The sequence below is a fragment of the Ammospiza nelsoni genome, chromosome 2, assembly GCF_027579445.1.
Source record: "Ammospiza nelsoni isolate bAmmNel1 chromosome 2, bAmmNel1.pri, whole genome shotgun sequence".
Classification (NCBI taxonomy): domain Eukaryota; kingdom Metazoa; phylum Chordata; class Aves; order Passeriformes; family Passerellidae; genus Ammospiza; species Ammospiza nelsoni.
This window is the reverse complement of record NC_080634.1, coordinates 84756205-84775983: the sequence shown is the minus strand read 5'-3', so window position 1 is coordinate 84775983 and position 19779 is coordinate 84756205. Positions and strand designations below refer to the sequence as shown.

Sequence of the window (19779 nt, the reverse complement as noted above, 5' to 3'; positions counted from 1 at the left end):
AGCTCAGAGACAGCTCTTCAGTTGTGCACACCACAGATTTTATTCAAACTTGAACAGTTTCAGCTAGGTTTACAACTTCCAGCCTTCATTGTGATGCTGTGTAAGTCACATTTTTATTCAGGTCAAACCACAGACCATGCATGCCTTTTTAAATTCCATTAGAAATAAGCCATTCCTATTTCATTAGAAATAAGCCATAAGGCAACCTCTTCTCCTACTACAGCATCTTCAGAGCAGGACAATGCCCACACTTTCTGCAGAGACTTCCTGGCAGAGGCTATGGACAGTACAGAGAGAGTAAAAGACCTGCTAGGACAACAATTGCTGGCTGGGCAAGACAGAGGTGGGTGCTATTAGAAGAAGTGGGTCTCAGATTGTAACTATTACTCTCACAATAGGAAAAAGAGCTTTATTACTAAATGATTTTGATCTTTTACAGATAAGTTTGCTTTATGTGTGAAACAACAAAGCCTGGATTTTTTTAAAATCAAGTCCACACATAGAAGACCTGGTAACAACAAATCAGGAACCTCATTTTCACAAAATATCAGTGAAAATTTCAGATCATGAGATTATCATATATCATTATATGTCATAGGATTGAAAAAAATTACCAGATACCTATAAATTTGGAAAATTTATTAGCCATAAAGTGGCTAGTGCCAGCTAGCTGTGCTCCTGTCTCAAGGACTGAATTAAGTGGAAAACACAAGCTGTAGTACAAAGTCTAGTTATCTCATGTCTGTTCAACAGGAAGTTGCTTTTACCTCATCTGAAGAAGGTAGCTTAGATGAAGAGTAATTTTGGCTACAGGAAGCTACAGAGCCCCGTTCTGACACAGTAATATCCGAGAGATAACTAGGTTTTCTCTGTTAGCTCTGCAGCTCTTAGGCAGGTAGCATGTTTTGGTATGATGTGATTAAAGAAGTGTGCAGTAGTCTAAGGAGTCAGGTTCTTTTTGGCAAGGCACCAACTGCTTAGGCAATTCTTAACAACCACCATAAACACTCTGTTAAAGTATATCCTTTGAGTAACATTAATAATTTCCTGTACATAAGCACATAGCATTAATGGCAAGATACACACTGATGGATTACACAATGCACATATTCAATCTTACCTTCTAGGCTTGGAGTCTGGCACAAATGGGAGCTGCTACCCACTACATAATGTTGACTTCAATACTACTCCTGCAAAACTCAGATATTTTAATGAAAAAGCTTACCCTTAAATTAAAACACAGCATAATTTTAAGTGTTTTTATTAGTACAGTTAAACTCTTTTCTGCCGTAGAGTAAATCTGAAAATAACCTGATTAGGCACTGTCAAAAAAGAAAAAAATAAACATTCATCAATTTATGAACTGGCAACAATGATTTGACATTCCACCTTTCCAGCTGGCAAGGTCCTACAAATGTTAAATAACAGATATGGACCTCTCTGAGGAAAGTATAGGTCTATGACTATGAATCCAAGTCAGCTACCTTCTAAATCACACTGTGTCACTATATTGTTTATTATCCAGTCAATAAACAGTGCATACCTGGGAATTGAAGAACCACATTTGGTGGCAGAGTATTTTTTGATACATGCCCCTCAACACAGCTCAGCACAAGTGTCAAGTACAAAACTCAAAACTATTTTCTTCTGACTAAAGAAAAAGCAGGTGCCCTGGTGTGTTTTGCGATGGGTGACTTTTCCTGAGGAAAAGCAATGAACGGGAGTGCCTGGTTTAAGAGAGGGCAGCGGTACTTGAGCACCTGAGCATTCATCTCTGCCATTAAAACCTGGGACCAGAATTAAGCCCCGTAGCCTCCTTTCGGAGCTCCTTTCAGTTCGTAGGCAGGCTGCACGGCAGCGGTCAGGGCTGAGCAGCACGGCAAAGTTCCACCCCTTTATCTCTACCGGCAGTGAAAACCCAGTTCCCGGCCCCAGCCGGCGGCTCCCGGAGCTATCCCGCCTCCCAGCTGGAAGGAGGGCCCTGGGGCGCGGCGGCCCGAGCGCGCTGGGGCGGTGCCCTGGCCCCGGGGCGGTGCCGCCCTCGCCGCCACAGGAGCAGCTGAGGCGGTGCGGGGAGCGGCTGTGGGCAGCGCCTGGTGTGTGTCTGTGTGTCTGCGAGTTTGTGAGGCGGGCAGCCATGTGGCGCTGGAGGTTCCTTCTCTTGCCGGTGCTTCTCGCCGTCTTGGTCTCCGTCAGAGGTGAGGAGGGGTGGGAGCTGCGGAGCGGCCCTGCCGCGGCTCGGGGAGGCAGCGCTGCCCTGCCCTGAGCCCCTGGGGCGGGGGCCGAGCGCTGCCGCTCGCAGCAGTGCGGCTCGGCCAGGCTGTCCCGGGAGCGAGCCGGGCGGGTCCCTGGCTGGCCGTGTCTCATAGACCGGGGAAACAGCGCTCTCCCCCTCCAGGCTTTTATTTTTCCTTCTTTCTTCCCATTTTACTGGCTGGAAAAGTATTCCTGAGCTTTCTGCCCGCCTTCCGCACTGTAAACTGACTAGTTGATCATCCGCGGTGAATTACATGGTCCTCGCCCCAGTAGGGCCCTTGGGTGCAGGGTGGTCCTGAAGGGGGGTTCGGCTCCTGGGGAGCTCGGCCGGAGCGCAGCTTCCATTTTAGGAGAGAAAGCGGAGTCACGGCAGTCCCAGGGCATCGGATGGTTACTCACCAGAAAGTCTGCCGTCACACGACCGCCTTTAAAAAATAATTATGGCAAAACTGCGCGGTGAAACACGTATGTTTCTGAGAAGCTTCTCGTTGCTTCAGTTTGTATCAGGAACAATTTTCCTGAACCCTGATCAAAAAAGTCTGTATGTAATAGCACGTTGGTATATGGTAAAAAGAAACATTTGGGGGTGGAGAAAGTAGTAAAGTCCCCAGCAGGAAGGTGTTTTTTCCAGGCAGAGGACTGCTGAACTGGAATATGCAGTCCAAACTGTCATTTCCCATTCATATGACTTGTTTTTAAGAAATTTCTTCCTTCTTTTTACTATAATAAGCCTACTTGTTGCTATGCCTGAGTTGTTGGGGTTTTTTTTCAGGTACTTCATAAAAGCAACACCTAAAATCTTAAATATCTACCTCTTCACTGTGAAAGAGAAGGAGAAATGCATGCTCTTAACGTTGATTGGAAGCCGTCGGTAGCGCACAGGTGATGCCAGATAAGCAGTTTGACAGCAAGGCTGCTTGAATTCAGTTCTCCTGGGGCCCTGTTGTGGTCTCGATTTGCAGGTTGAAAAAGCTGAACTCTTGGAAAAAACAGTACAATTTTATAGAAGCCAGCTTTAAAACTGACAGATGACTCAGGCTGCTTGCATTTATCATCTTACTACTTGTGTGGAACATTTCCTCCTCTACTTCTGCAAGCAGTCCTTGTGGTTGTAGCAGCAAGATCTTTGCTGTGATGCTCTTAACAGGTGGAAGTACTTGGGGACACTGAGAAACAGTGTCTTCCTATACTTTTTGCCAAGAAGTGTGGAGATGAAAAGAGATGTCAGGATTGTGTTTTACTGGAGGGAAGGTACACAACAACTGCCTCTAAGGTTTTTGTTTTAAATTCTGAGGAAAATTATAGATTGCTTTTAGAAAGCTAGTTAATTTATACGAGTGCTGGTTAATGCCAATAATGCAAACTGAGTAGGTAGGTTATAATTAGTTTGGACACTTTAAACAAAATGTGTAAGAATTTGAGAACTGCAGAGAATGTCAGCCTGGAGAGGGTGGGGCTCTCCAGGGGAATTTCAGATTTGTGCTCATGCCATCTTAAATGACAAGAGCAAAACCTGAATTACATGCATTTGAAAAACTCAATTTCACTGTTGGTGGACTGTCTGTAGTCTGAATTTACAGAACTACTATGGAAAGTTAAGCATCCTGCTTTATCAGCAGTTCAGCTGTTTTGAAACTGTGTGGAGTTGACTATTTTCACTGGGGGACTGCTTGCTTTTATGATTCAAGCAGAAGAATCTGTGCTCTAGACTGATAACTTCTTACAGGATTATTCATTTTAGGCATAGCAAAGTTGCAAGTGTTAAATCAATGTTCAACATATCAACAAGGGTTTGAATGTATTATTAAGCAAGGTTTTACTGTGTTATTTGAGCTTGCTTAGAGAAAGAGCTCACAGTTTTAACCTTAAAGCTGCAATTTAAGTGTTGTCTCATCTGCCAAGTATGAACTCTGCCAGTCTGGCAGAGCTGGAATTTAGATACCGTTGGGGCTGTATCCATAGGAAGGTAAAATACGAGTTTTTGTATCACGTTTCTATAGGCAGTCTGACAGCTTGCCCCTCCTGAGAAGCGGGATCTCTGCTTCCCTTCCTTTTTTTTTGTTTTTGGTCTGGTGCCCATCGAGGCGTGCACTGAGATGATTCAGCAGATGACTAATGTGCACTGAGTTAGCTCTGTGGAGTGTTTGATGGGTGTTCCTGCCGGCACAAGGGAGTGGCAGGGCCGTGCATGGGAGAGTGGAAATGAGCTGGGGACAGGGAAAAAAGGGCAAGAGGTTTCCTGCTGTGGCTGGCTGTGAGGTGTGAGACCAACTCAGCCACCTTATGCCTGCAAAATCATCAGGTTAGATCTGTATCCAGTTTGAGGCATGTGGTTTTCAAAACACAATGCAGAAAAAAAAAAGGATTAGGCAGCATGACTTCTGTACAATGTGTATGAAGACCACAGCAGATGAAGAGTGAAACAAAAACAAAGCCTTGCATGATACTCTACATGTGAACTTGATGATCTTAGAGGTCCAAACCAAGCTCAGTGATTCTCTGATGAGCAGCAAGAAACTGCTGTATTCGGACACAAGGCTCAAAAGTCTCCCTTATCTACTGCAGAATGATCAAAGCATGAAAAGCTGTCTGCTTACTGTGGGCCTGGAGTTTGGACTGGGATATATGGTTTAAGTATCTGTTGCAAGTCCTGGGGAGAGCTTGTTGATTGAAACGCAGCTGCCAAAAGGAGTTGAGCAAAATACAAGCTGGCAAATGAGGTACCCATGTTGTAAGATCAGTAGCCTGGGGTGAAGTGTGGGTAGAGATCCCTTCTTTCTAAGACCTCTGTCATACAGGGCCCTGAGGAAGGGAAGGAAGCACTTGAGCTCCTGAATTCTTGCTGAGGCAATTCAGTGTTGAGAGAGATGACTAGTTGGGTGGAAGATGGTGAAATGATGGTGTCTGTAATCCAGTAGATGGAGCTTTCAGCTGGGACAGGGAGGTGCTGTAGGGACTCCTGGAGAGTGAGCTCTGCTTTCTGGGCTCTGGAGCTGTTTGCCTTTTAAATCTGATTTTAAAAACCTCAACAAAACCAATAATAAGCCAACAAGCCACCCCGTAGTTTTCATTGGAAGAATTTCAGTAGCAGTGCTAGAATGCATACATGGCAGCATGAACATGAAAAACAAAGTGCTTGTTTCTCCATCTTTCTATTTTCTCTAATGTGAAACAGCTAATAATTTTTTCATGTGGTGTTATATAAAATGGCCACTGCACTGTTATATCAAAGTGATGTCACTGCAACAATCCATAAGCTTTCCTTAAGCCATAACTGTTAGTTACCGTGATTTAACTTGGCAAGAGCTCAGTGTGACTCAGCCTACTGCCATCTAGCCAAGACCGATTTCAATATTTTCCTGACGTTTCTCTGGTTCATATGATTGGTTTGCCTGTGCTTGAGACTCTTGCCTACTTTAACTCTTGCTGTCTTGAATTTCCCACTGAAACGACTGTATTTCATCAGGTGTCAGCTGTGTCAGAAAATGCAACGATAGTAGTATTCATTGGTTAAGATCATTTTGACAGGAGCATTCCACTTTCTTCTAGCCTTCTGCAAACTGCTTTTGGCACAGGAACCTGCTCTTTGGAGCCTAGTAAAAATGTTTTGAGAGAATATTATGAGCAAAACAGTCTCAACTCATAGGACTTTTACTTAACTTATTATCAGTTAATGCAAACTTCTAATCATGGGTTTGAGAATTAAGAGAAAAAAAGTTGATCCATCAAACCCTAAAGGTTTTAATTTTAAGCCCAAACAGTCCTATCTACTCTATATCAGCTTCCCTGGTTTTCACTGCAGGTTGTGCTCAGCCCATCTTCTGTGCCTTTGCTGGGGTAACATGCAGAGCAAGGAGGTTGTAATGGGCTTAGTGGTGTCTTTCTGCTTCTCCTTCATGCTTCATGCTGATCTTCTTTTGCACCTCTTCACTTTTTAGTGTTCCAGCCACTATGAGGGTCACTTATGGTCCCTCAGGGCTGTCACTGTTCCGTTGTGGGTGGTCCTGGTGTGAGTGGCCACACTCCCTCGGGGGTGTCTTTGCCACAGTACTTCCAGCAGGTCTCCTGTTGGCATGGACCCTCTACTATCCAGAGCACATTTACAGCCACACGTTCCCTCTCCAGTCCCCCTCTGAGTCTCTCAAACCATGTCTTCCTGTGTCTCCTGTCCCTGCTGGCTGACTCTGTGTGTGCTCCAGCAGGAATACTCTGTGCTTCTGAGACCAGTAGAGGGTTTGGTGTTATTGGAGATTAAGATCTTTCCTATTGCTTCTTTCTCTCATGGAATTTTGTCCCATCTGTCACTAAGAAACCATGACTAATACTTAGGAAAAAAGTTTCCACAGGAAGGATGTAGCTGGCCACTCTCTTAGCTGGGGGATTTCTCTTGGAGGGGGAGAGATACCACAAAACTGGGCTGGGGAAAAATGGGGCTAGGGCAGGTCCTAGCTTTCTTGCTCTCTTGACTTTGGAGAAGGATGGTTGAGCTGCTGCTTGGTGGGGGAATTTGCTGCCAGAGCCCCAGCCCTGCTCTATTTTCTCCTGCCATTGCTCATGAGAGCAGCCATTGAACTGGGACCTTATTGGCACCCTGCCTCACTGGAATGGACGCTTGCCATCTGCTCGGGTGCCTCAGGGGAAAAAAACCGATACCCCAGCCGTGTCCCCTTTCCTGGAGGGTGTGTCTGTCTGCCTGGCTGCATGTGGCAGCTGCTGAGGAGGAGCCCGGCATCTGCCCAGCCCTGCTGCTTTCTGCTGCTGCCTCAGGCTTTTTCACTGCACTCTAACCCACGCCTCTGCCTGCTGGGACACCCCATGGCCCCTGCAGCATCCGTGGAGTTTCTGCTGCCCGGGCTGAGCCCACCCTGGTGTCCCAGCCGCCTCTCCGAGGTTCCTGCTGCAGCCCGTTTTTGCCATCCCCTCCATCCACCATTACTGAGGGTGACATGGCTGAGCTGTCCCACAGCGCCCCCTGCAGGCGCGGGGGCATCATGGCACGGCACGGCCCGGAGCCAGCAGCGCCCCCGCTGGCTGCGACCGGAACTGCAGCGAAGGGGAAAGTGCCTGTGGCCAAGATGGCCGGGATCGGATTCCTCCCGGTTCTGTCTGCTGTGGCTGCCGCTGTGCTGGCGTGCTTGTCTTCTTATCCATACACACATGTAAAGGCATAGGAGTTCTTTACTATCTTTGCCTGAAATCCCTGCAATTTCCAAGTTGTAATAATTCAGCGGGAAGGGGGTCATGGTCTCTTTTCCAAGGGAGGTTTCCTCCTTTTCAAACCAAGACAGTTGTGCAGTAGCAGTGTCAGTGCCACTGTGACATAACTGTAAGTGGCACTGGGCAGTTCATGGCCTCTTACCATACAGGGCAGCCTGCTGCTGAAACCCTGCCAAATTCATGTCCTGTACTTTCATTGACCAATGGAAAAGAATCATAGGATGGTTTGGGTTGGAAGAGACTTAAAGATCATGTAGTTCAAATTCACTGCTGTGGGCCTGGACACCTTCCATAAGACCTTCAAAGCCCCATGCAACCTGAACACTTCCAGGAATGGATCATCCATGCAACACATTTTTGAGCAGCCTGTACCCAGGAACTGTTTGGATATAAGTCTTCAGATACCTACATCTTCTGTCTCCAAAACACATGGTATGCTTTTGAAGTAAATTAAGACTATTTATGGTACGTAACAGCACATATCTAATTTCTTTATCATTTTTCCAAAGGCCTCCTAGTAGGTAATTCCTGGTCCTCAGGTGATGAGGACTTCTTCCTTAGGGATTTCAATGGCTGTTGGAGGATAAGTTGTGTTCTAATTCCGGCACCCTAGGGGCTGGCTGGTACTTTGTCACCCAGTTGAAATTGGGATAAATGGCTATTGGTGAGACTGCCATGATGTATTCCTGCATTTGTGTTCAGTGGCTCCCCCCAGCTTCATAGAGCTGAGGTCTGCTCTTCCTGGAGTGCAGACATTGTAGAGTTCTACCTTTCTAGATGCCAGGGGATTAGAAGGAATATGATACACCATGTCTGCTCCACGATCTTTCCCTCATTCTTCGATAGCTGTGGTTTTGATTACTGCTAAGCCTAGCCAAGGCTGCATTCTGTCATGCCAACACACATGTGTTTGTTGTATCTAGGGTGCCACCTATGTTATCTTGCCATGTAGAAAATCTTCTGGCAACTCCTGTCTGACTTTGCATGGATTGGTGTTGTGAACATAAAGGGGCTGCTCTACTTGCCAGGCTTCTTCAAACTTCCCTCTCTCCCATCACATTTACTGTTTCAACAACTTTCCATGCATGTCCTATTATTCCACTGATTTCACACTGCCTGATGCTTGCACTGTGGCTTCTGAGACGAGTCTAAGCTGTGTTTTCTCCCTCAGTACATAAGCAGAAATTTCATGGACCTACTTGGCTAAAAATAGCTTTCTTTTGTGCCCACACCACAATCCTGTACTGGCAAGTCTGGTTAACTGATCAGCCTGGTTACTATGTTTCTTAAATTGCCTCTGAATTTCAGATGTTCTTATTTACAACATATGTTCAAGTTATTTCTCTGAATAGCTGTTGTATTACTTTGCATTCTTGTGATGTTGGAAATGGTTTTCCTCATTGCTGATGATTAACATGACTCCAGTCTTTGAGCCATTTCTGGACTGCATTAGTGATCACTCAGGAGGCTGTGTATCTGTATTCTCAGGGCACTGGGGCTCCCAAGTGTGTTCTAAGGCTAACAGAGGCCATTGCTTCTGCAAACTCATGGCAGCCTCTTCAGCAAATAACTTGTCATATTTTACAGCCTTCATGTTGATTTGCTGGCTTCAGATTAGTAAGTTCAGGCTGGGGAAAGACAAAGATTACATGGTGCCCATTCCTTAGTACTGTTTTGGAGGTTTTTCCTTCAATCAGTATAGCATCAGTACCATGGAAAAATTCTCCAGAGATGTTGAACCTTTGTGGATGGTGCCATGGAAGATGGTAGGGTTGCATTCCTACCCCTTGTAACAGCCAGTTCCAGATATATTGCACACCATTCCAGGTGAAGGCAGACCCAAAGCTAGTGTTTGGAAGGTTGCTTGGTATGATACAAGGTAGTTTTGTTTTTCATTTAAAAAGAATAATTTATCTATATGTTTGTAAATTCTAGTCTGGAAAGATTTCCCAGCTTGCTGCAGAAAATTGGTTGCTCCTTCCACAGGTACAGTTTTCACCTGTTGAAAATAAAAGCAGTGGTACTCATCACAAATTCCTTTTCAACTGGTTTAGCCTGTGCATTTGATGTGACTGTGAAGCCCGGAATAATAAGATGCAGAAGATATTTTTACAAAGAATTCCAGAAAGTCATAAGGCAAATTCCTGTGAAAGTACACGAACTTACATCTTTGTGGTGTAAAGCCGATTTACAATAGTGTTTCTAAATCCTAAGTGGGTTTTTTAAATGTAGAACAGTGCCTTTAAAATATATAGTTGACATGTCAAATGCAGGAGTAATTCAAACATGTTTTGGGAAAAAGATTATTTCGACAGGAAGCATTTACATTTTAAGTCAGCTCTGATCACACAGCATCGTTGGTTGAGTAACAAATGCATTTGTTTTACTCCATGCACATTTCAGCCACTTGTGAAGTTTCCACATGCTATAAACAGCTAAAATTGGCATCCTTCACAGTACTTGTAAAAGAAAAGGAAGGCCTCTTGACTGGAGCAATGGTTAGTTAAATGCAGATGTTAATTCTGCTCTACTTTTCTCATAGCTTGCATCCTGTAAAACTCCCATTGGATTTCTTCTTGGTCCCAAATTTTTCACAAGTAATGGTATCCATTTCTTGATGTGAGTAAAGTATCCACAAAGCTCATTTCACTCTGAGCCCAAGAGTTTTAATGATGGTAAAATCAAACTTTTTTTTTTTTTTTAGGATAACAGTCGTTCTTTCATTGGTTAAAAGTTAAACTCAGTGTACAAGTTAATATTTCCATGAAATAGAAGTTCTTTTCAATTAAACACTCATCAATTTAATTGGTAAAAATCTATTTTAATTATCAAACTGTCTTTGTATGCTTTTTTGCTTAACCACAGAAAAATATTTCTTGTATATTTTCTGTGTGTGAAGAAATCTAACATTCTGAGGCTAGCATCAAGTGAAAATTTTTGAAACTCCACTATTTCCAGGAAAGCAAATTAAAGTGATATTGGTAGGATTACTGTTTTTATGACTGATGCAAAAATATTACACTCTAAACCTTCTCTTTCTGGAAAAAGTGCAGTTAGAGTGTTTAGACATATGTTTTACCACCAATTTTTTTGTTCCCTGTGATTTGGAAGAGAAAACTATGTGAAGATGAAAGGAACTAGTAGTGATAGTAGCAGTGGTAGAAGTGAGATGTGAATAAGACGTGAGGCTGTTGTGATGGGTAGTATACAGTGTTTATTAGAGCTGATCCTATTGTTGGACAAACCAGGCAGCTCTAGAGTCACACAAGTCCTTGTTAATTTTAGAATGAGATTTTGGGATACGCTTTGGGGGAGGGGCTTGGGGAATTCTTTGCAGAAAGCTTTTAGATAAGTCTGTCTTTTTCTGCATTTTATATCATTATCTTTCAATCTACGGATTCTTCCCTCACCTCCAGCTACCCATAGCTGTCTGTGATTTTTCAACACCAGAAGTGCCTTCCTGCCTACTCTGTGGTTCTCAGTCCACCCTGGATGCCAGGCCTCTTGCAATTTGATCCCAAATTCAGTGGTTACTTCACCATCTATTCCCTGCTCTCTCCCTCCCCAAACGTTGCAAATGGTTATTGAGACATCTCTTCTTCACCTCAGAGCTGTCCCTGCTTGTCTTAGCCAACAAGTTTGCAATCTGATGTACAATATTCTTCTCCACTGTTCTCACAAAAACTTTCAACTTTCCTTTTTTCTAATTTGGCCTTCTGTTAAGGTCTTAGTATACAAAGCAGAGATGTGGACCTTTTTTCCCCAAACTTCAGGCAAGACTCGTGATTCTGAAGCTTGTGGCTGTAGTGACAACTCCTCTGCATCCAGATTTCTCCTCTCTCTCCCTTCCCTGTCAGTGTTGCTTCTACTCCAATCCCCTGTCAGTGTTGCTTCTACTCCTATCCCTTGGGCATTGCCATTGTGTCTTTGTCACTGGCTTCATTGCAGTTCTGTGTCCTGGCACAGCTCCTTCAGCCTGCAGTTCTTACCTGTCCTGCATCCATTCTTATTGCTTTCCTGTGATGTTCTATTAAATTATTACATTTTTTAAAATAAGTAAATTTATAGTGCAAACTAAGTCTGGCATGTGAAATGGCAGGCTGCAAGTGATTAGCATTGGAACATAAAATCTAATTTGATTTTAGGAGGTGATACAGAATCAAAGTGAAGATGATCCAGATAATTCTTAGAGTGGACATGCAGAATTCTTGTTAAAGGTTTTGTCTAAATATAGCAGTAGTACTTTCACAAGATGCAGTTGAACTGGAAATGCTTACAGTTCCACTGTGAACACATTCCAGCTGTTTTTCTGGGCTCATGAACACACTGAAACTACTAAGAACATAGCCTTGGTACAAAAGGGAAAACTTGCCTTTTTCCTCAAGTACTAAAGGATAGGAAGTGGAAAGGAAAACCTCTCAACCTTATTTTAAATGAGAAATAAAACTTATACCATGTTTCTGGCTTGCCATGTATTTGTGCAGACTCCTGTGATTCAAATCATTGCAAACACTGTGCTGAGTCTGGTTTCCTCAACCCACACCTTCCCCACAGGAAACCCTCATCATAAAACCCAAAGTCTTTCTCTTTCTGTTAGCACAGGAGGTTGTAGCTCATTTCAAGTACACAGCTTAAAAAGCCTGAAGAGTCTTTTTAGCCATAACTGAACAAGCCACAGTTAAAATGAAGAGCCTGGAAAACCAAAGTCAGTTTTACTGTTCAGTTAATGTTTCTGGTTAGATTACAGATTTTGTTTGAACTTTACTATTAGCACACAAACTGTATTGAATTGTTAAGAATTGTGGTGAGGAAGGTAAAAGAAACAAGCTGTGAAATTGTCATCTTACAAGTGTCAGCAGACATAGGAGTTCTGCTTTCTGTGAATCTTCATTTCAGTGTGCTGCTATAAAAATAACAGTGTTGATTTGGCTCTGTAAGCATTGCAAGTGTATATTTCAAATACATTTTATTTTAAAGAAGGAATTTGTAAATGAAGATCCAAGTTCCATTAATTTGTTCAACATAAATTATAATTTGACTTATTTTCCTTGATCAGAGTGAGGATTATTTACCAGTCCAACAGTTGAGGTTTTGGGACTGGTGCCTATGCCAATTATTATGTCTGCCAAATCACAAATTTTGGGTTTTTAGTACTTCATCATTTCTTATGCCAGAACTTCACCATACTTCATCTAATGCAGATTGCCCCAATCTTTTCCTCCCTGAACCTTGCTGCTAGACTTTCTTTTTTTCCTCTGAGCCCCCCATCACACCGGGATTCCTCTTTCTTCCATTCCTTCCTGCCCCAATCCAAGAGGCCACCTGAGATGCAGAGTATGAGGATCAAACAAAATGCTGATTGATTGCAAACAAATTCCTGACTGTTAGTTGAGGAGTGAAACCTTTAATTATCATCTTACACACTTTATTGCTGTATTAAATGTTTTACTGATTTGGGATGAGCAGAAAAAGCACACAGCCCTTGAAGTCATGCCCCAGACATCACACAGTTGCCCCGAAGACACTTCTCCCTTTCTCTGCCCTAGACTGGGCAGGGTACTGAGCTCTAGAAATGCATGAAGAGGTTTGGCTGCTTGTGATGTGGCCGCTGTTTTGGGGTGCACACTTCAAGTCAAGAGGCTGCCTGGAAGTCAGTCAGAATGGTTCTTATCAGGAACTGCTGAAGCTATTGCTAGATGTAAGTGCAGAAAACCTCGAGGAGTAACAAGAGTCTTCAACACTGGAAGAGGGAGTGGTGCTGATGCCGTAATGGCTTTGAACTTCGGAGGATATTATGAAAATTTGCAAGGATTGCACTCCTCAGTCCTTGAGGACTGAGATGCTTTCAAATGTTGAATATAACACAATTTGACTAGTCACTGACACCCACAGTACTGAATATTAATAATGGTAAAACTTTGGAAAGCACCTGTATTTCTTACTGCTTTTCAATTAATCCAGACATTCTTGGAATCGGATTCACTTTAATTATCTGTGATGCCAGCCAATACTGGGAAGGTTTCTTAAAGGTGTTAGAGGGGTTAGGATGCTGCCATTATGTTGGTTGCCCAGGCATACATTTTATTACCTCTAAGCTTCTAGGAAATAAATTCATTATTTACAGGGCCAAGCTGTCCTTTGGTTTCTTTTTACTTTAGCATGATCAGTACCAAAGTGTCCTGTAAAATTCCACTGCCACATTACAATGCAGTGTAAAATGTGAACTAATATACATTAACAAAGTTAATATATTTTTTTGCTACAAAAACTGATTGGTATAATAGTTAGGGAAAGAATATTACATAACAAGAGTAAATGTGAGCCTTGTGGTCAGAATGCACCCGGTTATGGAAATTCAGGGTGAGTAGTAGCTGCAAGGCTTGTCAGCTTTGTGGAAGCTTAAAATCCTGTCTGTTGAACAGCTTCAACTTTGAAGCTGTAGACTGTGAGCAACATGTAATTAAAGAATTTTGGTGTCTTAGGCTTATACAAAATGAACTACTGACATTTCTTATGCCAAGACAGAACTTCAAAAGTGTCTGAATGCAAAGCAGGTGCACAGTCCTTATTGATCTTGGTGAGATTTGGGAACAGGTTTTCTTAAGACTGCTGCAGAGCTCCTGATCCAGCCCCATGATCACAGAGGCAGTGGTGGAGATCAGAGAGGTCTTGGCCCATTGTGAGCCTCTCTAGAGGGACGGTGATTACCCTGAGACCTGGGAGGAGGGGCAGGGGTCCTCCTTGCCTGCTCCAGGGGGTAAAGGACAGGGCTGGCTTTGCTCTCTTGGTGCAAGAGAAGGCAGTGGCAGCAGCGGCTCTGGGGCTGGCCTTGATGACATCAAGGAACTTCATGCTTAATGCACAGAGTGACCTCAGCCTGGTTTAGGGTTGCTGTGAGGAAGGTGCCATGAACTGCTGCACACAGATGCTGACAAGCCCATGTTTCTGTCTGCCAGTGTGTGTTGCTTTAGTCCCTGAATTGACACAAAAGGTAACTTAGTAATAACTGAAATGCTCACTAATTTTAGTAATGCATTTATGTTTGGTAAGGGCAAGTACATAGGTGAAATAGCATTAAGCATAGTATATGATACTTGCAGTCTTCAATTGTGGTCAGGCCCTCCTGAAATTACCAGTAAGAAGAATGGAACAAAAAATTCAAATAAATACATCCAGTGACTTTTGATTGCTTGCCATGTGGATTCAGTACCTTTGCTACATTTTGCAAAACACTTTTCCTCTCCTTCGACTTCACATCCCAGTGTTCCCAGAACTTGTCATTTCTTGGCAGAAGTTTCATGCTTCCATCACCCAGATGTTCTTCTAGCAGCTCTTGTTAGTGTAGCTTGGGTTTCTGCTTACAAACTTCAGGAAGCAGAGCAATGTATTTCAGTTTTCATTTATAAAAAGAATTGCAGACAGAGTGACTTACTTTATTTTTAGTTCTGTGACTTTGCAGCACAAGGAGTATAGTCCAGTGGCTAGGATTGGCCCATGTCACAGAACCATAGGTTGCTGAAGCTGGTGCCCTTTCAGTCCCACCCTCTGCTTCAGAAGAGTCACCCTCTGTAGGTTGCCCAGGACTGTGGTCAGCTGGGTTTTACTTATTTTGAGTTTGTGTAGGTGGTGCTTTTCTGCTTTCTGCAGTGGAATGTGAATATGACCAATCTAATACTGTAGCAGAAGTATCTGAGAGCAGTGACAGGTCTTTGCAAAGGTCTTGGCACTGTTATTTGCTTACTTGGATCTCTTGGATACCCTCTAGTTCATCAACTATTCAAAGCCTGTGTTTGCTCTTTTTCTTCTACCTACTGTTTTCCCCCCAGTTAACACAAACTGTGTTGGTTACTAGCAATGGCCTGGGGAAATTCAGGACCCCTAGACAGCTAATCAATACGATTAAGCAGAAGCTGTCTATTGTTTACATTGTGCATTTATTTATACATTCTAGCTCTACTGCCCATGCTGCTCATGCATTTCTTATTGGTGCCTTTGCTTGTCCATGCATTTTGCATGCACTTCTCAGAATATGTGATTGGTTACAGTCCAAGTGGCTCACAGCTCTCTGGTATCTCCTTCTTGTGGTCTTGGAATTCTGTTTCTTAGCTTCTTTCTTATTTTAGCACAGTTTATGTCTTAGTAACCTTGATGAATTCCAGAGAGCCCTAAGAAGATTCTGATAAGAACAGTTACAAGTGAAATGGCTGGTGCACACTGTAGTCTGAGTGGTTCAGGTACTTTGCTACAGATCTGTCTCTTGAGATCCAGGTATTTGAGATACAGAGGTGAAAGGAAAATAGTGTAGATACTTCTTAAGTATTCTTGAATCTGCTCATGCTCCTAGGAGCTAGAAATACCTACTGTATTGTTCTTCATATGCAATACAATATCTGCTTTATTTGTAAGTATTCTTGTTTAGACTAAGAAAATGCTCATAAGCCCAACTGCTCTGGGTGTTCCTTAAATCTGTAGGGAGTGCAGCAAATTCTTGCTGACTTTTCCTTCTTGGGCCCTGATAGTACCTTTTGTTCTTTAGCTTTATCTCTTGTTTTATAATTACTTTTTTTCCTGGAACCAGCTGAATCATACTGAGCTTTTCTCCTTTAGACTAAGTTAGTGAACTTCTACTTTAGTTGGACCCACCCATACCAAAAGTGGAGTGAGTACATTTATAAAAGCAACTGCTTTAAAGACATAGGAAGGTTTGTCATGAACAGTGGAGAAATAACTTTGTTTGATGGGAAAGCTCACATCCAGCATATCAGAGGGCAGATTTTTATTGTAATGAGTTCCATAACCTAAGTTTTGACATTTTTTGCTACCTTACCTCAAAAAAGTAGTGTATATGAAAAGCCTGATACGCTTGCTGCATGCTTGGAAAGCAGAATTTTGGTGTCAGAATAGTAATTCCAGTCAATAAAGCATGATTATATTTTTCTTTTATTGACTCTCAATTTTCTTTATTCCTCTGTCAGAGCATTTTTTAATGTGGGCTTGGCAGTGAGCAATCTCATCCTAAATTATTTCTCTGTGAAGTTCATTTGCAAAAATCCCTTAAAATAGCAATGTCACTGAGCACACTCTTTTACAAAGGTTTCCTCATCTTGAGGGAAACCACTGCAGCTGAAGCCATTCTGAGTTCCTGGTCTGAGTTTTATGCTGGCAGTGGGAACTCTTCATGTAGCCTCTTTTCTGCTCCAGGTAAAATTTCAGCTGCACCAGCTTTCTGTAAAGTTGAGTGTATGTGCTTGTTTTTCCATCTGCCTGGAAAGAAACAGGGTTCTTGAAGTATACACAAACCAGTGTGATGTTCATTGTGTTAGTGCTATACCTTTGACTTTGAGACAGATGGTGTTGTCAGTTCCTGATGGTCCCTCCTCTGGGTGCTGCTCTGGTGGAGTGTTTTGAGGAGTGTATTTTCAACAAATTCTTCTGCCTGCCCTCTTGGAGTTAGACTACCAAATTCTGAGCAGGTCCTGTCTTAGGCATGCCTCCCAAGGACTGTAGCCTGAGAGATGTATGTGCTTGAGAACACAAGCAAACTAGAACTCAGGTTTGAGGAACAGCTATGCCTGTTAAAATTTCTTATGAGTGCTTTGACTTTTTTTTATCTGTCGATACAGAGGTTTCTTGGTGTAGTCTAACCAAAGGAGTAACTTCAGAAGTAACTGGCATTTGTGTCTTAGCACCTTCTAACTTCACAGAGGTTTGTAAAATTGTATTGCAAGCTGATGTAGACTTCAGATAAATGACCTGCTAATATATGGCATTCTCGTGATCTAACAGAGCTTATGGTCTCCATCTGAAATAAGAGATACCAAGTAAAATACCTTCTTGCTTTCTATTCAAGATCTATACCTACTTATTTTATCCAGGAGATTTTAAGTGTGCTTTGCTTGTGCACCACAATAAAGCCATCAATCACCTCTGTTTCCATGAAAGAGCTTTTCAGAGACCAGGTAGGCCTGTCTCCTTACTTTCTCCTTACTTGGCTGTGAGCAAGGTGGTTTTAGTTCAAATGTTACAGTATAGGAATCACTTCTTAGACTTCAGATTTCAGTTTCTGCTGTAGCAGTTCAGTTGGCACATTTGTTTTTATTCTGTTCCAGTTGCTTCCCTATTCCAAAGGGAAAAAAAGAAAGTATCTTACTGTCCTGTCTTTTCTTTAAAAAAAAAAAGCATTATTGATGCAATTACCTGAGAAGGAAAAGGCATTGCAATTTTGACCTTAGTTACATCAAAAGATATCACCAGGTATATAAGCATCTATCATTCCTGATACTAGACTCATGACTTAACTTGGTCTGTCATGTAAGTGAAAAGTGCATTTTGCTTCTAGTTTGATTTTGATGTTTATTTTTATTCCTCTCTTCAGACTTTGCAGTAGCTGCTTCTGATGCCTCTTTGGTGGTTACATTCTTAGAGGAAAAGCCAGACACATAATGCTTTATGCAGGTATCTTCTGAACTAAGGTAGTTTCTGTTTGGACATAACTTTTGCTCTGACTGGCTTGATCCTCAGTAGGTAGAAGTCTTCCGGCTTCTCTGGGGCTGAAGCAGTATACTTAGATGTCTTTTTCTTGAATGGCTGATAGCTACTTTCAGGCCTTTTTCTTTTTCCGTGCTTCAGTGAAAGTAGGGATGGTGAAAAAATCAGAACACCCCAAACAGTTGCTTTAGCTATGCACTTATCTTCCAAGGCTCTGCTGTTGATCACACCACCACATTTGTGCTGTGAAATCAGTTTGTGTCATCTGTGTCTTGAGTTGGTGTGTTTGCAGTTGGCTGGGTAAGCAGCAGTAACTCGAGCATCTGATTTAATACAACGAGAGACAGTGTTCTTTTCCTAAGGACTGAAAATAGAATCTAATCTCCCTGTAGTGGAGACCCCATGGTGGTGCCAGCTGCATTTAGCTGTGTTTTAGGAAGTTGAAAAAGTTCTCAAGATCATACATGCTAATATCTTAACCACCTCCATACTGCTAATCCTAGTTAGGGGGAAAGGTAAGTCATACAAACCCATAAAAATTAATTTTTAATGCCAAGGTATTAACTCCATTACATAACTTCCATAATGGCCTTTGTGCTCCGAAGCTTTTCTTCACACTTGAATCTTGTATGCTCTCATGCATTGGAGCTGTCCCCCAACTTATTTTGTGGTTCAGTGGAAAGAAGGGTGGGAAAGAATATGCTGTGGGTGGCACTAAGGAAACATGCAGTGGCAAGAATAAAGTGCATTATTGGCTGCAGGAATGCATGTTCCAACCCTTCAGGTCATCTCTATAGAGCCAGTTTTTAGTGTGGTTCCTTTATTTTTTCTGAAAAGACATATAGATAGTGACCTGGAGAAATGGAGAAGAATGTCTGTCTTCAACCCTGACTCAGAATATTCTTCTAGATTGACTCAGGAAGCAGAAAGCATACTTCAAGATTGATCACAGACATGTTTAAGACTTTATTAAATGTTGGGTTTGAGTAAGAAAAAGCAGCGTCCTTACTGTTTCTTTTATCGTCTACAGGCCAAGATGACTTTTCCTTAGAAGATGCAATTTTAGGAGGTAAAAAAGTTTCTTTCACCTGTTGATTTCTTAGTATTACTGCATGACCAAGCATGACAATTTGCCACGTATGGTTTGTTTAAACCTCAGTTGAACAATTCAGCCATGTGTTTGTCAAGGTGTTGACCACACAGAACTCAAATTTGTCTTTTGAAGACTTAAAGATTTCTCTTTGAAGTGAAATTGTCTTGCTGTATAGATTTGATCTTGTGCATTTTGATGTATAGGCATGTACTTAGATTTGTCCTTTGTCCTTCATGTAGCTTCTGAACTGTGTGTTAAATAGTATTTATTTTTTCCCTAACCATACCTGACAGAAAGTACAAAGAAGCCTCTTGTAACTCAGAAGACACCATCATCAAATAAAGGTGAGATCTAATTGGCTTGTAATGGCTTTTACTGTGAATCAAGTGTGTAGTATATGTTCCGGTTTGAGATCCTGAATTTTTCTATTTAGTGGCACTCAGGGTTGTGATATTTCTATAAAAGACAGCAGTCCCCTAACAGCAAAAGGGTTTCTTCATTTTGGAATCTGCTCTCAGAAATATGTTTTGTGATTTCTCAAAAAAACCTGTGAAAATTACTTCTGTGGGCTTTCAGTCTACATGTTTGGAGCTTGCTCACCTTGAGCTGGCCCTTGACAGGTCACATCATCTCCAAAAGCAGCAAGTTGCTTGGCAGGTAATGCTGGTAACTTTGTAGGGCTTTTCTGTGAGTCACTGATGAGTGAGCACATCTTTCATTTGTGG

At 42.4% G+C, this 19779-nt stretch overlaps 1 protein-coding gene across 1 annotated transcript in view; it reads left to right on the top strand.

The window, feature by feature from the left end:
• The first annotated feature begins 279 nt into the window (after positions 1-279).
• The window catches only part of CD99 (CD99 molecule (Xg blood group)), a 29965-nt gene continuing 10465 nt past the window's right edge, over positions 280-19779 (top strand). The window contains exons 1-4 of the mRNA XM_059493957.1: positions 280-343; positions 1836-2198; positions 18992-19030; positions 19348-19398. Coding sequence (XP_059349940.1) covers positions 280-343; positions 1836-2198; positions 18992-19030; positions 19348-19398 — 517 coding nt within the window. The remainder of the gene's footprint in view (positions 344-1835; positions 2199-18991; positions 19031-19347; positions 19399-19779) is intronic.